Source organism: Phyllobates terribilis, unplaced genomic scaffold (genome assembly GCF_046119375.1).
Source record: "Phyllobates terribilis strain yellow unplaced genomic scaffold, ASM4611937v1 Scaffold_4__5_contigs__length_816908805, whole genome shotgun sequence".
Classification (NCBI taxonomy): domain Eukaryota; kingdom Metazoa; phylum Chordata; class Amphibia; order Anura; family Dendrobatidae; genus Phyllobates; species Phyllobates terribilis.
In genome coordinates this window covers 516,238,742-516,257,094 of record NW_027362764.1, presented here as the reverse complement: position 1 = coordinate 516,257,094, position 18,353 = coordinate 516,238,742, and the positions used below count along the sequence as shown (strand labels likewise).

The window sequence follows — 18,353 nt, the reverse complement described above, 5'->3', positions numbered from 1 at the left end:
TGAGCGTGGAAAAAGTCTGGGCACAGGACTGCTGATTGTTTCCCACTGCTCGGCTAGGATTCACCTAGAGGCCTCTCCCTATACTCTCCCAAACAGGCAGCAGGAAGCTGATGACCTGTTCAAGGGCGTACCTATGATAGATGCAGGGGTTACAATCACACCCTGGCTGTGGAAAAGGACCCTTTGCCCCATATGAAAACGCTATTACTATTGAATAGCTGTGCTAGTTGGGGGCTGTGTTGAAGATTTCACATTGGGGCCCACAAGCTTTACGTTATGGCACTGGACATGTTCCATGGTAAAGTGTGAAATGTTTTTTTATTATTATTATATTTAGGCTATGTTCACATACAGCATTTTTGCTCCTTTTTTATCCAAATTAAAAGCTACTTTTTAAAGTAACTGCAAAAGTGATGAGATTTCAGACATGTCATGCACATGCTTTGTTTTGTTTTTTTTTTCCTGACCCAAAGTTTGAGAACGGCAGCGTATCACTTCTTTAAGTGTTTTTGCAGCATGTTTTCACTCATAAAAGTAATGAGAAAGTGAAAAAATGTTGCATCAAACATTTTTGCAAAGTTTAGTGCATATAACTTAATTAAACATGAACCATAAACAAAACACTCAGCCCATTCCCAAAAAATGCAAGGAAAATGCTGCAAAACCTGCATTTTTAACGCAGCATTTTTCCTGTCCAGATAGCAGGTTTTGGCTGTAGAAAAAACTGCTGCGTGTGAGCATAGCCTAAGCCTGCCGTGTATGAACGGAAAGCTGCTGAATGTAGTTACTTTGTTGAAACCTAACTTAACTAGTATTACCATGAGATTGCTGTGATGTTATAAAAATGTGATTATGTTGCAGTCCTTTCGATACCGAGGATCTGACTCCATCAACAGGCAATCTAAACAAAGCTGCTGCTCTCCAGAGAAGAGTCTCCATCTACAGCCAGGGCACCCCAGAGACGCCCACATTTAAAGACCATTCCTTCTTTGTAAGTATCTTCCTCCTCCTACACTTTATATTGTCTCACTATCTAATGCTTCAAATTGTTTGTGAAATTTATCTCCCTTTTTTAGAAGCTTTTCAGAATCTATTTCTCGGCATCTCCTATAATCCGGTCAATAATCTGCTTGTATTTTGCCTTCAGTGAATGATAAGACCTAGAATTGTGCATAGTTCATCCTAGCTGCGTCTCTCAAAGTTCATGCTATACTAAAATATCACAAACCTTTCAGCACTTTGGTAACATGTTTGCTCTTTGATTACTAACATCCCATTTGCTTTTAACCTGCTAAAGAAATGGTTCAACCCTCCGCAAGACAGGCTACGGCTGTCCATTATGGATGCACTGCAGGAGACTTTCTTTGACAAACTCCGGCGCAGTCGCTCTTTTAGTGACCTGCCATCTCTCAGGCTGAGGCCTAGGTCAGGCCGAGAGAGATATGTGAGTTATACACCAGTTGATCTGTGTTCTTTTCTCTGACATCTTGATTACATTTTCATGCATGCCGTATTGTTCTCATTGCTATGATGTCTTCATCTTTTTGGGTGTTAACCAACACATTGAATGAAAAGTAGACGATATTGGTTAAGTCAGATAATGAAAATGTAGAAAAACTTACCTACTTGTTGGCCATACCACACATTAAGACAAATCAATAGATAAGTTGTGCTCTGTACACCTATGCAGTGCCTTTAAAAAGTATTCATACCCTTTGAACTTTTCCACATTTTTTTTCACGTTTCACCCACAAACTTAAATGTATTTTATGTGATACACTAACACAAAGCATCAAGTATTCGTGAAGTGTAAAAGAAACTATACATGGTTTTCTAATTATTTTAAAAATATAAATGGGTTATTCCATGTCAAGTGAACGAATGAATATTACCACTATATTTTTAATTGTTTTGAGAATTTGTTCTTTGGTAATACTGTGTTAGAGGATGCAAAATGTGAAGAGAAAAAAATTCTATAAATGTTAGGTTTTTTTTTTCAATTTTCAAAGTTGTGAAAAAACGCGAATTTCTGTGTTGCATGCCTTTTTGCTTCTCCTCATAACTCTGGCAAGAAACAAGATGGGGAAATGGGGGAAAAACACCATTCAACTCAGAATAGTACAGGGTTTCAACAGATATGTAACAAGAGTATCTTGGTTAATATTTTACCAATGCGGAATCAATTGCAAAATTTCAAAATGCATTTAAAAAAAATCAATATGATATATTAAATTTGTAAAAAAAATTCACATGTGCCTCCTATGCTCCTAGCCACATCTGTACCGAAATTCAAGTTGGGCTCTCAATGGGATCATACTTATAAATAATTATAATAAAAAAAAAAAAAACATATACAGTACAGACCAAAAGTTTGGACACACCTTCTCATTTAAAGATTTTTCTGTATTTTCATGACTTTGAAAATTGTACATTCACACTGAAGGCATCAAAACCATGAATTAACACATGTGGAATTATATACTTAACAAAAAAGTGTGAAACAACTGAAAATATGTGTTATATTCTAGGTTCTTCAAAGTAGCCACCTTTTGCTTTGATGACTGCTTTGCACACTCTTGGCATTCTCTTGATGAGCTTCAAGAGGTAGTCACCGGAAATGGTTTTCACTTCACAGGTGTGCCCTGTCAGGTTTAATAAGTGGTATTTCTTGCCTTATAAATGGGGTTGGGACCATCAGTTGTGTTGTGCAGAAGTCTGGTGGATACACAGCTGATTGTCCTAGTGAATAGACTGTTAGCTGCTTTTTCTTGCCATAATACAAATTCTAAGTAAAGAAAAACGAGTGGCCATCATTACTTTAAGAAATGAAGGTCAGTCAGTACGAAAAATTGGGCAAACTTTGAAAGTGTCTCCAAGTGCAGTTGCAAAACCCATCAAGCGCTACAAAGAAACTGGCTCACATGAGGACCGCCCCAGGAAAGGAAGACCAAGAGTCACCTCTGCTTCTGAGGATAAGTTTATCCGAGTCACCAGCCTCAGAAATCGCAGGTTAACAGCAGCTCAGATTAGAGACCAGGTCAATGCCACACAGAGTTCTAGCCGCAGACACATCTCTACAGCAACTGTTAAGAGGAGACTTTGTGCAGCAGGCCTTCATGGTAAAATAGCTGCTAGGAAACCACTGCTAAGGACAGGCAACAAGCAGAAGAGACTTGTTTGGGCTAAAGAACCAAAGGAATGGACATAAGACCAATGGAAATCTGTGCTTTGGTCTGATGAGTCCAAATTTGAGATCTTTGGTTCCAACCACTGTGTCTTTGTGCGACGCAGAAAAGGTGAACGGATGGACCCTACATGCCTGGTTCCCACCGTGAAGCATGGAGGAGGCAGTGTGATGGTGTGAGGGTGCTTTGCTGGTGACACTGTTGGGGATTTATTCAAAATTGAAGGCATACTGAACCAACATGGCTACCACAGCATCTTGCAGCGGCATGCTATTCCATCCGGTTTGCGTTTAGTTGGACCATCATTTATTTTTCAACAGGACAATGACCCCAAACACACCTCCAGGCTGTGTAAGGGCTATTTGACCAAGAAGGAGAGTGATGGGGTGGTACGCCAGATGACCTGGCCTCCACAGTCAACAGACCTGAACCCAATCGAGATGGTTTGGGGTGAGCTGGACCGCAGAGTGAAGGCAAAGGGGCCAACAAGTGCTAAACATCTCTGGGAACTCCTTCAAGATTGTTGGAAGACCATTTCCGGTGACTACCTCTTGAAGCTCATCAAAAGAATGCCAAGAGTGTGCAAAGCAGTCATCAAAGCAAAAGGTGGCTACTTTGAAGAACCTAGAATATAAGACATATTTTCAGTTGTTTCACACTTTTTTGTTAAGTATATAATTCCACATGTGTTAATTCATAGTTTTGATGCCTTCAGTGTGAATGTACAATTTTCATAGTCATGAAAATACAGAAAAATCTTTAAATGAGACCAAACTTTTGGTCTGTACTGTATAAACAGTGTCAATGCGAAAATCTTGAATTCAGATTTGTTCAGCTTGTGGTCTAAAAGTGTACGGTCTGTTTTCCAAATAAAAAAAACTCCATGTTTTTTTAGATATTGGGAGGGATGCTTCGGCTGCTTCACATGACGAACAGCTGACCGGACCGTGAGATGAGCTTTATAAACACTCAAATCCTCCCGCTGAGACTGCTCTCTACCAGTCCAGTCACATCTCCCAGATCTGCCCAGCAACGGACAACCTGAGCAGATTCTAGAAAGGAGTGTATCACAGGCACACCCCGGAAGGCGTGTAGAATATAGCAATAATTACAATAAAAAAGGAACAAATGAATAAATACCTGAAGGGGAAAATTAAGGGGTTAATACTGGCAGAAGTGAAGTATTATTTTAAAAGCGAGATGGGCAAAGGAGAACCCATTAAAGTGACTCGGCAATACCACACTTTCATTCTGTTGAGTGAAACCAATAAAAACAAGGATTTTTTCATTCAGCAGTGACAGTGAAGTCCATGATATGATTTAAGATGGCACAAGATTGACAATGGATGACATAAATGGTTATGTGACCTGTGAATATGATCGGCACTGGTGGCTAATGGACTCTCCAAAGATTATGCTAATGAATAAGCGACTTTTCGGCACCTTCTGGTCCATCCCCATCCTTTTGTGTGTCCAAGAAAACCAGACATATTAAAAGTAAACAAAAATCAGATTTAACTCAGGTGGACCCAAACACCATAACAGCCGTACATACTGACACAAAAGGAAATGGCCATTGTTAGTAAGAGATTGTGGACAAGATTAAATCTCACCCAATAGAAGGGACAAATTGTTGACAAAAGCTCAGTTTAAAGACTTAAGGCCCCGTCACACTTCGCGACGCTACAGCGATCCCGACAACGATACGACCTGTCAGGGATCGTTGCTGCGTCGCTATGTGATCGCTGGTGAGATGTCAAACAGGCAGGCTCACCAGCGATCAGGGGAGCAGCGACATCGTGGAAAGAATCTTTCCACGATGTCCTGCTCCTGGTTACCAGCCTGCTGAAGCGGGAGCAGGCTGGTAACCATGATAAACAGCGGGTTACTAGGGGCACACGCGCACCTAGTAACCCGTTGTTTATCATGGTTGCCACTCTGCTACAGTGAGCGGGAGGTTAACGCTCACTTTAGCAGGCTCATAACCATGATAAACAGCGGGTTACTAAGTGTGCGTGTGCCCCTAGTAACCCGCTGTTTATCATGGTTACCAGCCTGATCGCTGGTCACACACAGCGATGTGTGCTGACCAGCGGGAGGACAAAGACCAAAAAATGGTCCAGGACATTCTGCAGCGATAAGCGACCTCACAGCAGGGGCCTGATCGCTGCAAAGTGTCACACATAGCGACATCGCTGGTGAGGTCACTGTTGTGTCACCAAAACCGTGACTCAGCAGCGATCTAGATATGTGAGACGGGGGCTTTACACACGTGGTAGCTGCAACAGCCGGCTACTGCCTGTGCACCGCTCCTCCGCCGCTGCAACCACCACCTTCAACAGCCAGAATGTAATTATATACTTGAGTATAAGTCGAGAGGGGCTTTTTCAGCTTAAAAAATGTGCTGAAAAAGTCGACTTATATTTGACTATATATGGTACTATTGTTCAGACTAGTTAATTTTTTTATTTTAAAGCTAGATGATTTAACTACTATACTGTTTAAAAACTTGTCTAGTGTCTTAATAAAAAAAAAATTGATACACGTATATTTAATATTGCTGCTTTACTTTAGTATTAAACATATGATTAGGATGAGACTGTATTTAGAAAATCACACTTAAAAATATGATCCCAAGGAGAATCCAACTTGAATCTTTGAACAAATGTAACCAAGAACTCAAGTAACACGTATGCCTTTTTTGAAAATTTTATAACCTATTGTTTCTTCAAAATTGCACATCAAAATTTTGAATTTGACTCCTCAAAAAAATATCAACAAACATAATCTTGTGACACATCAAATTAACACCTGTACTGTTCTAAACAAAACTGTGCTTCTCCCAGCTCTTTATCTTATTTCTAACCCGAGATATGATAAAAAATGTAACATCATACAAGCCCAAAATTCTGAATTTTTCAAAACTTTAGAAATCGATAAAAAAATTAACTAATGAAGATAAAAATTAAAAAAAAATTTTGTGATTCACTTAAGTAGCACTACAAAAAAATCAAAGAAAAAAATATCCGAAGAAATCGGGTAAAAAAAAAATCAGATTTGAATCACTTGATATGGAATGACCCAAATCTGAAAATTGTGACTTGCATTTGTATTCAGCCCCATGTAGTCTGTTACCCCTAAATAAAATCCTGAGTAACCAAGTGCCTTCAGAAGTCACATAATTAGTAAATTGAGTCCACCTGTGTGTAATTTATTAGTAGTATAACTACTACAGGTGTCCTGTGAAGGCATCAGACGTTTGAGACCATTAAGGAGCAAACAGCATCATGAAAACTAAAGAACACACCAGACAGGTCAGGGATAATGTTGTGGACAATAGTAAATCTAGCAGGGTTAGGTTATTAAAAAAAAAAAAAATATATATATATATATATCCCAAGCTCTGAACATCTCACGGAGCACTGTTCAGTCCATCATCCTAAAATGGAAGGACTATGGCACAATGCAAACCTACCAAGATATGGCCGCCCATAGAGACTGATCCCAAGCAAGGAAAGCTCTAATTAGAGAAGCAGCCAGGAACCCCATGGTTGCTCTGGAGGAGCTGCCGAGATCCACAGTTTAGGTGGGAGAATCTGTCCACATGACAGCTAATAATTGTGTACAAATCTGGCCACTATGGAAGAGTGGAAGAAAGCCATTTTTGAAAACAAGCCATAAGAAGTCCTGTTTACATTTTACAAAAAGCCGCCATGTAGAGGACACAGCATTTAGCCTAAAAAGTTCTACTTTGGTCTCATCTGACCTGAGCACTGTATGGTGGAAAACTAACACTGCACATTCCCCTGAAAACAACATCCCCACTGTCAAACATTGTGGTGGCAGCACCATGCTGTGGGGATACTTTTCTTCAGCAGAGACAGGGAAACTGTTCAGAGCTGATGGGAAGATGAGCTAAATACAGGGCAATCCTGGAGGAAACCTGTTGGAGGCTGCAAAAGACTTGAGATTGGAGCATTGGTTCAGCTTCCAGCAGAACAACAACCCTAAACATACTGCCAAGGCTACAAATGGAGTGGTTTAGATCAAAGCATATTTGTGTATGAATGGCCCAGTCACAGTCCAGACCTAAATCCCACTGAGAGTCTGTGGCAAGAATTGATAATTATCTGTTCTGACGCTCTCCATTTAATCTCACGGAGCTAGAGCTAGTTTGCACATCTAGAGACTGATATTTTTGCCCATTCTTCCTTGCAAAGCTGGTAGAAATATATCTCAAAAGACTTTCAGTGAATTGTGGTCCTACAAAGTATTGACTCAGGTGGTCTGACTACAAATGCATATCACAATTTTCATTTTTTTATTTTTAAAATTAGAAAACCATGTATCATTTCCTTTACACTTCACAAATACTTAATACTTTTGTGTTGGTATATCACATAAAATCCCAATAAAATACATTTAAGTTTGTGGGTGCAAAAGTTCACGGGATATGAAACCTTTTTCAAGGCACTGTATCCTTACAAAAGGAAATAAAAGAACCACATGTTAAAATTTTGTACATGACTTTTATATGTGGCTTTTGATTGCAAGATTTTCCCGGCAGTCCTGCTCTACCGGTGGGTTAGGGAGCAGTTGTTTAGGAACACAATCAGTTTTATGACGTAAGTATATGATGAGGGTTTTTTGTACATTTAGTGCCCCTAACGAGCCAAAAGATGCAGAACACTAAAAAATCCAGTATGGCTATTAGTTCAACATCTATAGAAAATAATAAAGAAAAACAGATGTGTAGCCCAGAGATTTCACCATTTCAACAGTCAAGGAAACCTTTCATTGCCTGATTACAGTCCATTATCTATGCGTGCTTTCATTTTTTTCTGCCTTGTCAAACTGTGGTCAGCTACAATATATATTGTATTGTCTTGTTCCTAAAGTGTACCTCCAGTGAAAAATAAAAAAATTGTGCTCTTGGATCCTTATGTACAATCTTTGAATCTTTTACCCTTAAATCTCAGCTATTTGTACTGCAGGCGGCTCCTTCCCAATCTGGAAGTTCTCATTATTTGCTATGTGAGAGACACCGCTGTACTGCTGCCCAGACCTGGTCACCGTGTATATAAGCTTTCTTTGTGTAGGCTGCCTGCTTATCAGTCCATGCCATACTGGCAGTAATATCTGGAATTTGTTATCTGTCAGGTTCCATCTGCAGAGACAGTCTGAATAAAGTGAATGCAATTCATAAACCGCACAGAAAATACATTTCTCATCTTGCATTAGAAATTAATTCCACAGTGTGGCACATGTAATAACTGTTTTTTAGGTCCATCATTGGAGGTACACTTTAATGATCTAATATAGTCAGGTCTTCAGTCTCGTACCTAAAAAATTCTATTTTGCCATGCCAGAAATTATGATTACATTATAAAATTAATGATAAAATACCATGGAAGAGTAGAACACATTCTACTGATGTAATAGGAATTTTTCTGTTGGACATAATTTCTGGACTTTGTGTTTTATTTGCTGTGGTGGGTGCAGTGACTTGTCCTTGTCTATACTGAGTGTGTCCATATGTTTTAGATTTAGCGATTAGTAGTAGTATTGTGCTAAAATTCAGCCATCATGTGATTTATGTGGTTTATTTTCTGTTCTAGTCCAATCTGCAAGATGATGTTTTCGATAGCAGTGTAGAAACCATTGAGAAGAGAGCTCTCTCCTTAAGTTTTGACAACTTGCCTAATGGTGAATGTACGCCACCAAGATCGACTCCCTCATCTTCTCTGGGCTACTCCAATCCTGAAATCACCGTCACCCCACCAGAACATCACCTCCGTGATCTGTCATCAGAGGAACCAGTGAAGGACATTACGAGTGCCAGTTCTTCTGCAGATTCAGCTAGTCACTCGCAGGACTCCCAATCCACTGTAGAGCGCGCTAGTGACACTGAGGAAACCATTGCAGGAGAGAAGTCAGACCTCTCCGCTTGCCAAAGCTGTCTGCCCACCATGGATGGTAACCACATATATATTACTTCAGATGTCTCAGTGTCAATCTTGCAGGACTCTGAGGAGGCCTCTGAGCTGAAGCCAGTGGAGCTAGACACCTGTGAAGGGAATATCACCAAACAGCTGGTAAAAAGGCTTACATCTACAGAAATACCCACTGCCCCAGAGAGACTCCAGTCTGATAGCTCCACCTACAGTGAAGCTGAGACCTCCCGGTCCTACTTGGATGGAACTTTAGAGGAGTCTTTGCAAGGACTTCTCCTGACACTCGAGCCTTGTAAAGACCAGTATCCAGAGTACCAAGAATTGTACCATGAAATCACTCACCTTGAAGATGTCCTAAAAGTAAGTGAATGCAAAGCATCACTCTGTCTTTAGATGATCTGTGGCATCCGAGAGGTTTGTACCCAATAGCATTTCTAGTACAAAAATAACCTCAATTCAAATTTTGATATGGGACAGTGTTATTCTAATATTTTTACTTTCTTACTTGCTAGATTTCCCTTTTTCTTTTATTTAGTTTGTTTTTATCCTTGTTAAATGTGAAGGAGTAAATTAAAGGGGATTATCCGCTGCTATTCCAATAAATCTGAGAGCCCTAAAGAAAAACTACACTTCTTCTCCAAAGTGGCGCTGCTGCTCTTTAAAACGTACTGTACGCTAACAAAGGATGAAAATAAATCTTCCTCTGCCCAGCTGTGAGATGGGTTTCACGTGACTGCCACAGCCAGTGGTCGCTGACTGTAGGATTCTTTTTAGACCGGATGTAAAGTCTGCAGCCAATTAGCGACGGGAACACAGTACAGGTAACAGTGGAGAAGCGCCACTCCAGGCAGTGAGTATAGGTGTTTTTTATTTTAACCTTGGAACTCTAGTGTGGTCCATTAAGATTTATTATAATAACAGTGGAGAATACTTTTTAATGCTCAAAACTGAAGTGTTAAATGGGGAAAGAGATTGTTTGTCAATGAAAGCCTGACCATTCACAATAGAAGTTTTAGGAGATGCTGTGTATATACATAGTTTCCAGTATATTGTTGCCTAGTTTTAATTTTATGCAAAAAGCGATGGAATCTCCAATTATATAATATAATATATATATTTTAATATGTGATTTAGGGGTTTGGTTCACAGAGTTTTGTTCCATTTTTAAAGTATTTTGTACATTTGTGTGGTGTTCTGCTTTTTTTCTTTTTTTACTTTGTTTGAAATGTATTAAACCTCACATGTTGTCACATGAGCCGTGGTGAAGCATGTAATAAGTGGCCGTATAGAAGGCTGTAGTTTACACATGCTATCTAATGTGACTACTTATATCCATTTACTTAACTTCATGTTTTCATATTTCACAAAAATAAAATTTAAATGTTTATTGCATGTTCTTTGTGTTTTCTCAGTCCTTTTTCCATTTAAATGCATGCCTTGGTTGTACACTGTTTTATGAAGTGAGTCGTGTTTGTGGCTGCATCGTAGCTTATTTTTATATTAATCAACTCCTTCCCGCTGATTTGCATATACAATTTATCAATTACCAGTCCTTGCTGTTTAACCCTTTAAATGTCACAATACAGTGGCATGTGAGTTCTTAGAAAGAGAGTGGAAGCTCTTAAAACATGGCGAAAGGTCCTCTTTTAAACGTCTATGTGCTTAACCAGCCACAACGTGAAATAGAGCTGAATGTGGCTGTGAAGCTGAATAAAACCATTTATATATTAATTTCTCATCTGTTTAGATATTATATTGGAGTTTCTGAAGGAGCGCTGTCCGCTTTGCCCTACTCCCCTCCTCCCACACTGACTGCTATGAGAGCTGTAAGAAGTGTTTGTAATGCGACACAGCTCTGATCTACTCCCCTCTCCAGCTTTTTCTTCCCTCCACTCATCCCCATCCTTACTGCGTAATCTCTATTGATTATGATTTAAATGGGTTGTCCACTACTTTTAATATTTGGCCATTCTATTTTTATGTCGAAAATTAAGTATCTTTGTAAATAACTTGCTTTCCAGTTACTGCCTGTGAGCGACGCTATCGCTGGCCGCTCAGAGGCATCACGTGACTCGCCGCAGATGTCACGTCAAGTGAGTCATGACATCGGTGACACGGTCCCCTCGGTGGCTGCTGGGTTGTGGGCGGGGTTACCACGCGCATCACACCCAGCATCTACTGCGCACTTTCCCAATGAGGAGAGGGAGAGCACCCGGTGGATGCCGGGTGTGACGTGACGTGCTGGGTAACCCCACCCACAACCCAGCAGCCACCGTGGAACGCAGAAGAGAGACCCCCAGCTGCAGCCGCAACTTGTCGTGACATCAGCGGATGTCAGAGCCGGCTGCAGCTGGGGGTCACGTGATGCCTGTGAGCGGCTAGTGATAGTTCCGCTCACAGGCAGTAACTGCAACGGAAGGTATTTACAAAGATACTTATTTTAAAAAAAAATTGTAAAAATAGAACGGCCAATTAATAGTAGTAGTGGACAACCCCTTTAAGTCAACATCTTGCAGAGAAAAAAAGTAATTACCCCCAGAGCCGTATCTTTCAGTTTTTTTGGGGTGTATTATTTACCATGTTCACTATACGGTAAAACACCTCTTAATGAATCGGGCAAGGTGTGACATGGCGTGCTCCTCCGCTTGCGCCGTGGCATAAGGTATGCCACTGCTAGTCATAAATTTGAGCGGTACTAGTCATGCCCCTGTCCCACCCCAGCAACCCCGATTTTTGTTGGAGCTGGGTGAAAATGCAAAAAGTTGAACCATTTTTTTTTGGTGCAACCTTAGTTTGTCTAAAATATTTGCAGCTAATCAAAGCTTTTTTTTTTCATCAGTTTTCTGTTGTAAAACCTGTGATTCAGTGCAGTTTTGATTCTGCAGCCACTATGCCATAATGTGTCCAGTTTAACATGCTCAAACTGGTGAAGGGTCCTTTTTTTTAGCCTTCAATGGGGCTAAAAAAAAAAAATAGAAAATAAGAAAAAAAAAAAGTTTAATCAAATGTTAAATCTATATAAAAAAATGCTACGTGCTGTTTTTTTATGTGCAAGTGCTTCTCACTAAATTAGAATATCATCAAAAGGTTAATTTTATTTCAGTTCTTCAATACAAAAAGTGAAACTCCTATATTATATAGTCATTACAAACAGAGTGATCTATTTCAAGTGTTTATTTCTGTTAATGTTGATGATTATGGCTTACGGCCAATGAAAACACAAAAGTCATTATCTCAGTAAATTAGAATACTTTAGAACAGCTTGAAAAAATTGTTTTTAAAATCTGAATTGTATGTTCTGTAAATGCACTCAATACTTGGTCGGGGCTCCTTTTGCATCAGTTACTCCATCAGTGCGGCGTGGCATGGAGGCGATCAGCCTGTGGCACTGCTGAGGTGTTATGGAAGCCCAGGTTGCTTTGATGGCAGCCTTCAGCTCGTCTGCATTGTTGGGTCTGGTGTATCTCCTCTTCCTCTTGACAATACCTCATAGAATCTCTATTGGGTTAAGGTCAGGCGAGTTTGCTGGCCAATCAAGCCCAGTGATACTGTTGTTTTTACACCAGGTATTGGTACTTTTGGCAGTGTGGACAGGTGCCAAGTCCTGCTGGAGAATGAAATTTCCATCTCCAAAAAGCTTGTCGGCAGAGGGAAGCATGAAGTGCTCTAAAATTTCCTGGTAGACTGCTGCGCTGACTTTGGTCTTGATAAGCACAGTGGACCTACACCAGGAGATGACATGGCTCCCCAAACCATCACTGATTGTGGAAACTTCACTAGACCTCAAGCTGCTTGGATTGTGGCCTCTCCATTCTTCCTCCAGACTCTGGGACCTTGATTTCCAAATTAAAATTGGAACTCTGGGACCTTGTGGAGTGTGTCAATGACTGCCTTCTGGACATCTGTCATGATTGTGGAGCCTACTGAAACAGAATCAGAAGCCTTTGCAGGTGTTTTTTGTTAATTATTGTAATTTACTGAGGTAATGACTTTTGTGTTTTCATTGGCTGTAAGCCATAATCATCAACATTAACAGAAATAAACACTTGAAATAGATCACTCTGTAATGACTCTCTATAATATAGGAGTTTCCCTTTTTGTATTTAAGAACTGAAATAAATTTCACTTTTTGATGATATTCTAATTTTGTGAGAAGCACCTGTAAGTATTCATGCTTAACCCCTTTAAAGCCCAAGACGTACTAATACCTGGGCTTTAAGAGCCTGATACTTATTAGTACGTCTTGGCGATCGCGCCCGCACACAGGCTGTGCGGGTGCGATCGCCGCCGGGTGTCAGCTGATTGTCACAGCTGACACCCGGTTCTGTGTGCTGGGAGCGGTCCCGCACCGCTCCCGGCACATTAACCCCTGCAATGCTGCGATCGAAGTCTATCGCAGCATTGCGGTGGCAAGGGGAGGTGATCGGGATACTCACCTCTCCTGCTGGCGTCCAGCGATGTCTGCCGCTGCTTCCCGGATGTTGCCATGACGACCCGATGTCGTCATGACAACATCCGGGTCACCAGACAGCAGGAAGATATTTTGGTCATGCGCAGTGCATGACCAAAGTATCTTCTGCATCTGCAGCACTGACAGCCTGTATAGCACAGGGATGTTGCTCAATCTCTATGCTATACAGGCGATCAGAATAAAAAAAGTGAAAGTCCCATAGTGGGACAAAGAATAAAAGTGTTTTAAAAATTAAAAAAAAAAATAATCCACCAAAAATAAAAATATTATGAAAAAAAATAAAACAATAAAAGTACACATATTTGGTATCGCTGCCTCCGAAACGGCCTGACCTATAAAACTGTCCCACTAGTTAACCCCTTTAGTGAACACAGTAAAAAAATAAAAATGAAGCAAAAAAACAATGCTTTATCATACCGTCAAACAAAAAATGGAATAACACGCAATCAAAAAGACAAATATAAATAAAAATGGTATCGCTGAAAACGTCATCTCGTCCCGCAAAAAACAAGCTGCTATACAGCTCCATCAGCCGAAAAATAAAAAAGTTATTGCTCTCAGAATAAAGCGATTTCAAAAATTTATTTTTTCTATAAAAGTTTTTGGGTAAAAGCGCCAAAACATAAAAAAAACAATATAAATGTGGTAACGCTGTAAACGTACTGACCCAAAGAATAAAGCTACCTTATCAATTTTACCACACGCGGAACAGCATAAAAAAAAAAACCATAAAAACAATTCCGGAATTGCTGTTTTTTGTTTATTCTGCCTCCCAAAAATTGGAATAGAAAGCGATCAAAAAATGTCACGTGCCTGAAAATGGCACTAATAAAAAAAAAAAAAAAAAAAAAAAAGTCAACTCATCCCGCAAAAAACAAGCAGTCACATGACTGTCGGCCAAAATATGGAAAAAATTATAGCTCTCAAAATATAGTGAGGCAAAAACTAGATTTTACAAAAAAAATGCATCTTTTAGTGTGTGACGGCTGTCAATCATAAAAACCTGATATCATTCTGGTATCTCTGTAATTGCACCGACCCGAAGAATAAAGTCGTGTAACCACTTATACTGCATGAGGAACGGCGTAAAAAATTAAACTCTAGGGTTAGGGTTGTGATTTTTTTTTTTTTTTTTTTTTTTTTTTTTTCAAAAGTAAAAAAAAAAAAAAGATGACGATATGTCGACTAGTGTTGAGTGCAAGTGCTCGCTACATGAGTTTGCATCGGGTGCTCGGGTATGCACTGAGTATCGCAGGTGCTCAAGTGACATGCTCGAGTCTCCGCCCCATATACTTTTTGACCAAAAAAACCTTGCTGGGATTGCCTGCCATGCACAAGCGTTCCCCCGCATGTTTTTTTTTTGGCTGTCTAATAATCGTGAAACATGCGGGCGGGGACTCGGGCATGTCACTCGAACACCCACGATACATGGTGCATACCCGTGTACCTGATGCAAACTCAAGTAGCGAGCACTTGCGCTCAAGACTAATGACAACTTATTCGATATGATGACCTAATGTTATCAAATTCTGTGTCGTACCTCTGGGTTCAAAATGTTCACTATACCCCTTGATAAAATCCTTGAGGGGTCTAGTTTCCAAAATGGGGTCACTTGTGGACGGTTTCCACTATTTAGGCACATCAGGGGCTCTCCAAACGTGACATGGCGTCCGCTCTCGATTCCAGCCAATTTTGCGTTCAAAAAGTCAGTGCTCCTTCCCTCTTGAACTCTGCCGTGCGCCCAAACACTGTATTTTCCCCACATATGGGGTATTGGCATACTCGGGAGAAATTGCACAAAAGTTTTTGGGGTCTATTTTCTCCTGTTACCCTTGTGAAAATAAAAAAAATTGGGGCTAAAACATAATTTTTGTGGAAAATTTAATTTTTTATTTTTTTCATGGCTCCATGTTATAAACTTCTGTGAAGCATCTGGGGGTTCAGGGTGCACACCACACATCTAGATAAGTTCCCTGAGGGGTCTAGTTTCCAAAATGGTGTCACTTGTGGGGGGTTTCCACTGTTTAGGCACATCAGGGGCTCTCCAAAAGCAACACGGTGTCCGCTAATTATTCAAGCAAATTTTACATTCAAAAAGTCAAATGGCGCTCCTTCCCTTCCGAGCCCTGCCGTGCGCCAAAACAGTGGGTTTTTTTCTCCACGTATGGGGTATCTGCGTGCCCAGGGGAAATTGCACAACAAATTTTGGGGTCCATTTTTTCCTGTTACCCCTGCGAAAATAAAAAAATAAAAAATTGGGTCTAAAGTAACATTTTTGTGAAAAAAGTTAAATGTTCATTTTTTTCTTCCACATTGCAAAAATTCCTGTGAAGCACCTGAAGGGTTAATAAAGTTCTTGAATGTGGTTTTGAGCACCTTGAGGGGTGCAGTTTTTAGAATGGTGTCACTTTTGAGTATTTCTGTCATAAAGGCCCCTCAAAGTGACTCCAAATGTGATGTGGTCCCTAAAAAAGAAACAAAAAAATGTTATTGTAAATTTTGTTGGAAAAATGAGAAATCGCTCGTCAATTCTTAACCCTTATAGCTCCCTAATAAAAAAAAAAAAATTGGTTACAAAATTGTGTTTATGTAAATTAGACATGTGGGAAATGTTATTTATTAACTATTTTGTGTGACATATCCCTCTGATTTAAGAGCATAAAAATTCAAAATTTGAAAATGTCAAAATTTTTGCCAAATTTAGTTTTTTTTTTCACAAATAAACGCAAGTGACATCGAAGAAATTTTACCACAATCATGAAGTACAATATGTCACGAAAAAACAGTCTCAGAATCAGGGGGATCCGTTGAAGCGTTCCAGAGTAATTACCTCATAAAGTGACACTGGTCAGAATTGTAAAAATTAGCCTGGTCATTAACGTGCAAACAACCTTGGGTTGTAAAGGGGTTAATTGGTGTTGCCATGTCCATAACATAGAAAAGTCATATTTGCTGTCTTTATTCTATTTTTAGGAGCAAGAAGATGAATTTAAAGGGTAATAATTAGTGTTGAGCGATGCCTTCCGATATCGGGAAATATCGGATCGGATTGGATCGGACCGATACCTAAAAAGTATCGGATATCGCCGATTCCGATACCGGAAACCAATGCAAGTCAATGGGACAGAAATATCGGAATGAAAATAAACCCTTTCTTTCCTTGTAGGTTAATTCTACATGAAGGAAAACAACTAAGAATAATGTAGAATGTATTGGGGGAGGTGGGGGAGACCATAAAGGCATAGAGGTTTAGCCCAATCAAATGGAATAGCAGGAATTAATATTTTTTTTTAAGACGTTCTGAGTTACGGAAATATTGACTATGTTAAGTATTTTTATATTTTGTCAGATATTTATGTTTCACTACTTCCATGCTCTTCACCTTCTTTTTTACTTCTCCCATACTTTCTCCTTCATCATCCTCAGCATCAGCATCTTTTTCATCAACTTCTTCTTCACCTTCTTCATCTTCTTCTTTTTCACCTTCTTCGTATTATTCTTTTTTTTACATTCTTCATATTCTTCTTTTTCAACTATTATTCTTCTTCATATTCTACTTCTTCATCATATTCTTATTTGTGACAGGCATTTCTGTAGTTGCTATCTATAAAAGTTTGAACATTACACCTTTCGTTCTGCCCGTCACAAAAGATTTACAACAGGATTTGTCCGCGTTCAGTTTGGCCTGCAGTAGCAGGTCTTTTCCAGGGGCACCACGAGGAGGAACGGACTCACCCCCATACACTGCTTAGTCATCTTCTGCTTATAATTTAGATATTATCTTTTGCTCTGATTTTTAGTCTTATGCTTCATGTTCTTCCGCTTTTTGTTCTGCAGATTCTTGTACTTCTGCTTCTTGGTTTTCTGTCTCTTGTTCTTCTGTATCTTGGTGGTTGTCGTCGTCTTCGGGGTCGTCGTCTTCGGGGTCGTCGTCTTCGGGGTCGTCGTCTTCGGGGTCGTCGTCTTCGGGGTCGTCGTCTTCGGGGTCGTCGTCTTCGGGGTCGTCGTCTTCGGGGTCGTCGTCTTCGGGGTCGTCGTCTTCGGGGTCCTCGTCTTCGGGGTCCTCGTCTTCGGGGTCCTCGTCTTCGGGGTCCTCGTCTTCGGGGTCCTCGTCTTCGGGGTCCTCGTCTTCGGGGTCCTCGTCTTCGGGGTCCTCGTCTTCGGGGTCCTCGTCTTCGGGGTCCTCGTCTTCGGGGTCCTCGTCTTCGGGGTCCTCGTCTTCGGGGTCCTCGTCTTCGGGGTCCTCGTCTTCTTCGGGTTGGTCTTCAGGGTCCTCATCAGGGAGATCCAGAGTGATTACCAAGAACCATTTCCAAAAGCTTGAACTTGGAAATGTAGCAGAAGGTACAAGAAGGCTGAGGAACTACCGAGAACCAGCTGACGGTACTGGAACCCGGATGGGTAGCAGAAGGTACAAGAGCCAATGGAACTACCGAAGACCAGCTGACGGTTCTGGAACTCGGTTACTAAGCAGGAGGTACCTGTGCCAGAAAGCACTACCAAGGACCAGCAGACGTTGGTGGAACTTGGATACCGAGAAGGAGGCACCTAATCCAAAGGCACTGCCGAGAACCAGCTGACGGTACTGGAACCCGGATGGGTAGCAGAAGGTACCCATGTAAAAAAAGTTTCAAGGCCGCGAGCCGGCCGCAGTTACCAAAACCCACAGTCCTACAGGGGGTGCTTGTCCTATTGGCACTATGGAACCAGCCTTCATTGCCAGATCCCGCAGCCCACATAGGA

General features: G+C 40.6%; 1 protein-coding gene across 4 annotated transcripts in view; it reads left to right on the top strand.

Annotated features, from left to right (window-relative positions):
* The window catches only part of RIPOR2 (RHO family interacting cell polarization regulator 2), a 193,168-nt gene that overhangs the window by 85,023 nt on the left and 89,792 nt on the right, over positions 1-18,353 (top strand). For 3 of the 4 annotated variants that reach the window (XM_073678861.1, XM_073678865.1, XM_073678863.1), the window contains 3 exons: positions 862-991; positions 1,298-1,444; positions 8,804-9,499. In XM_073678861.1, coding sequence (XP_073534962.1) covers positions 862-991; positions 1,298-1,444; positions 8,804-9,499 — 973 coding nt within the window. The remainder of the gene's footprint in view (positions 1-861; positions 992-1,297; positions 1,445-8,803; positions 9,500-18,353) is intronic. The other variant, XM_073678862.1, reaches the window with a different exon arrangement.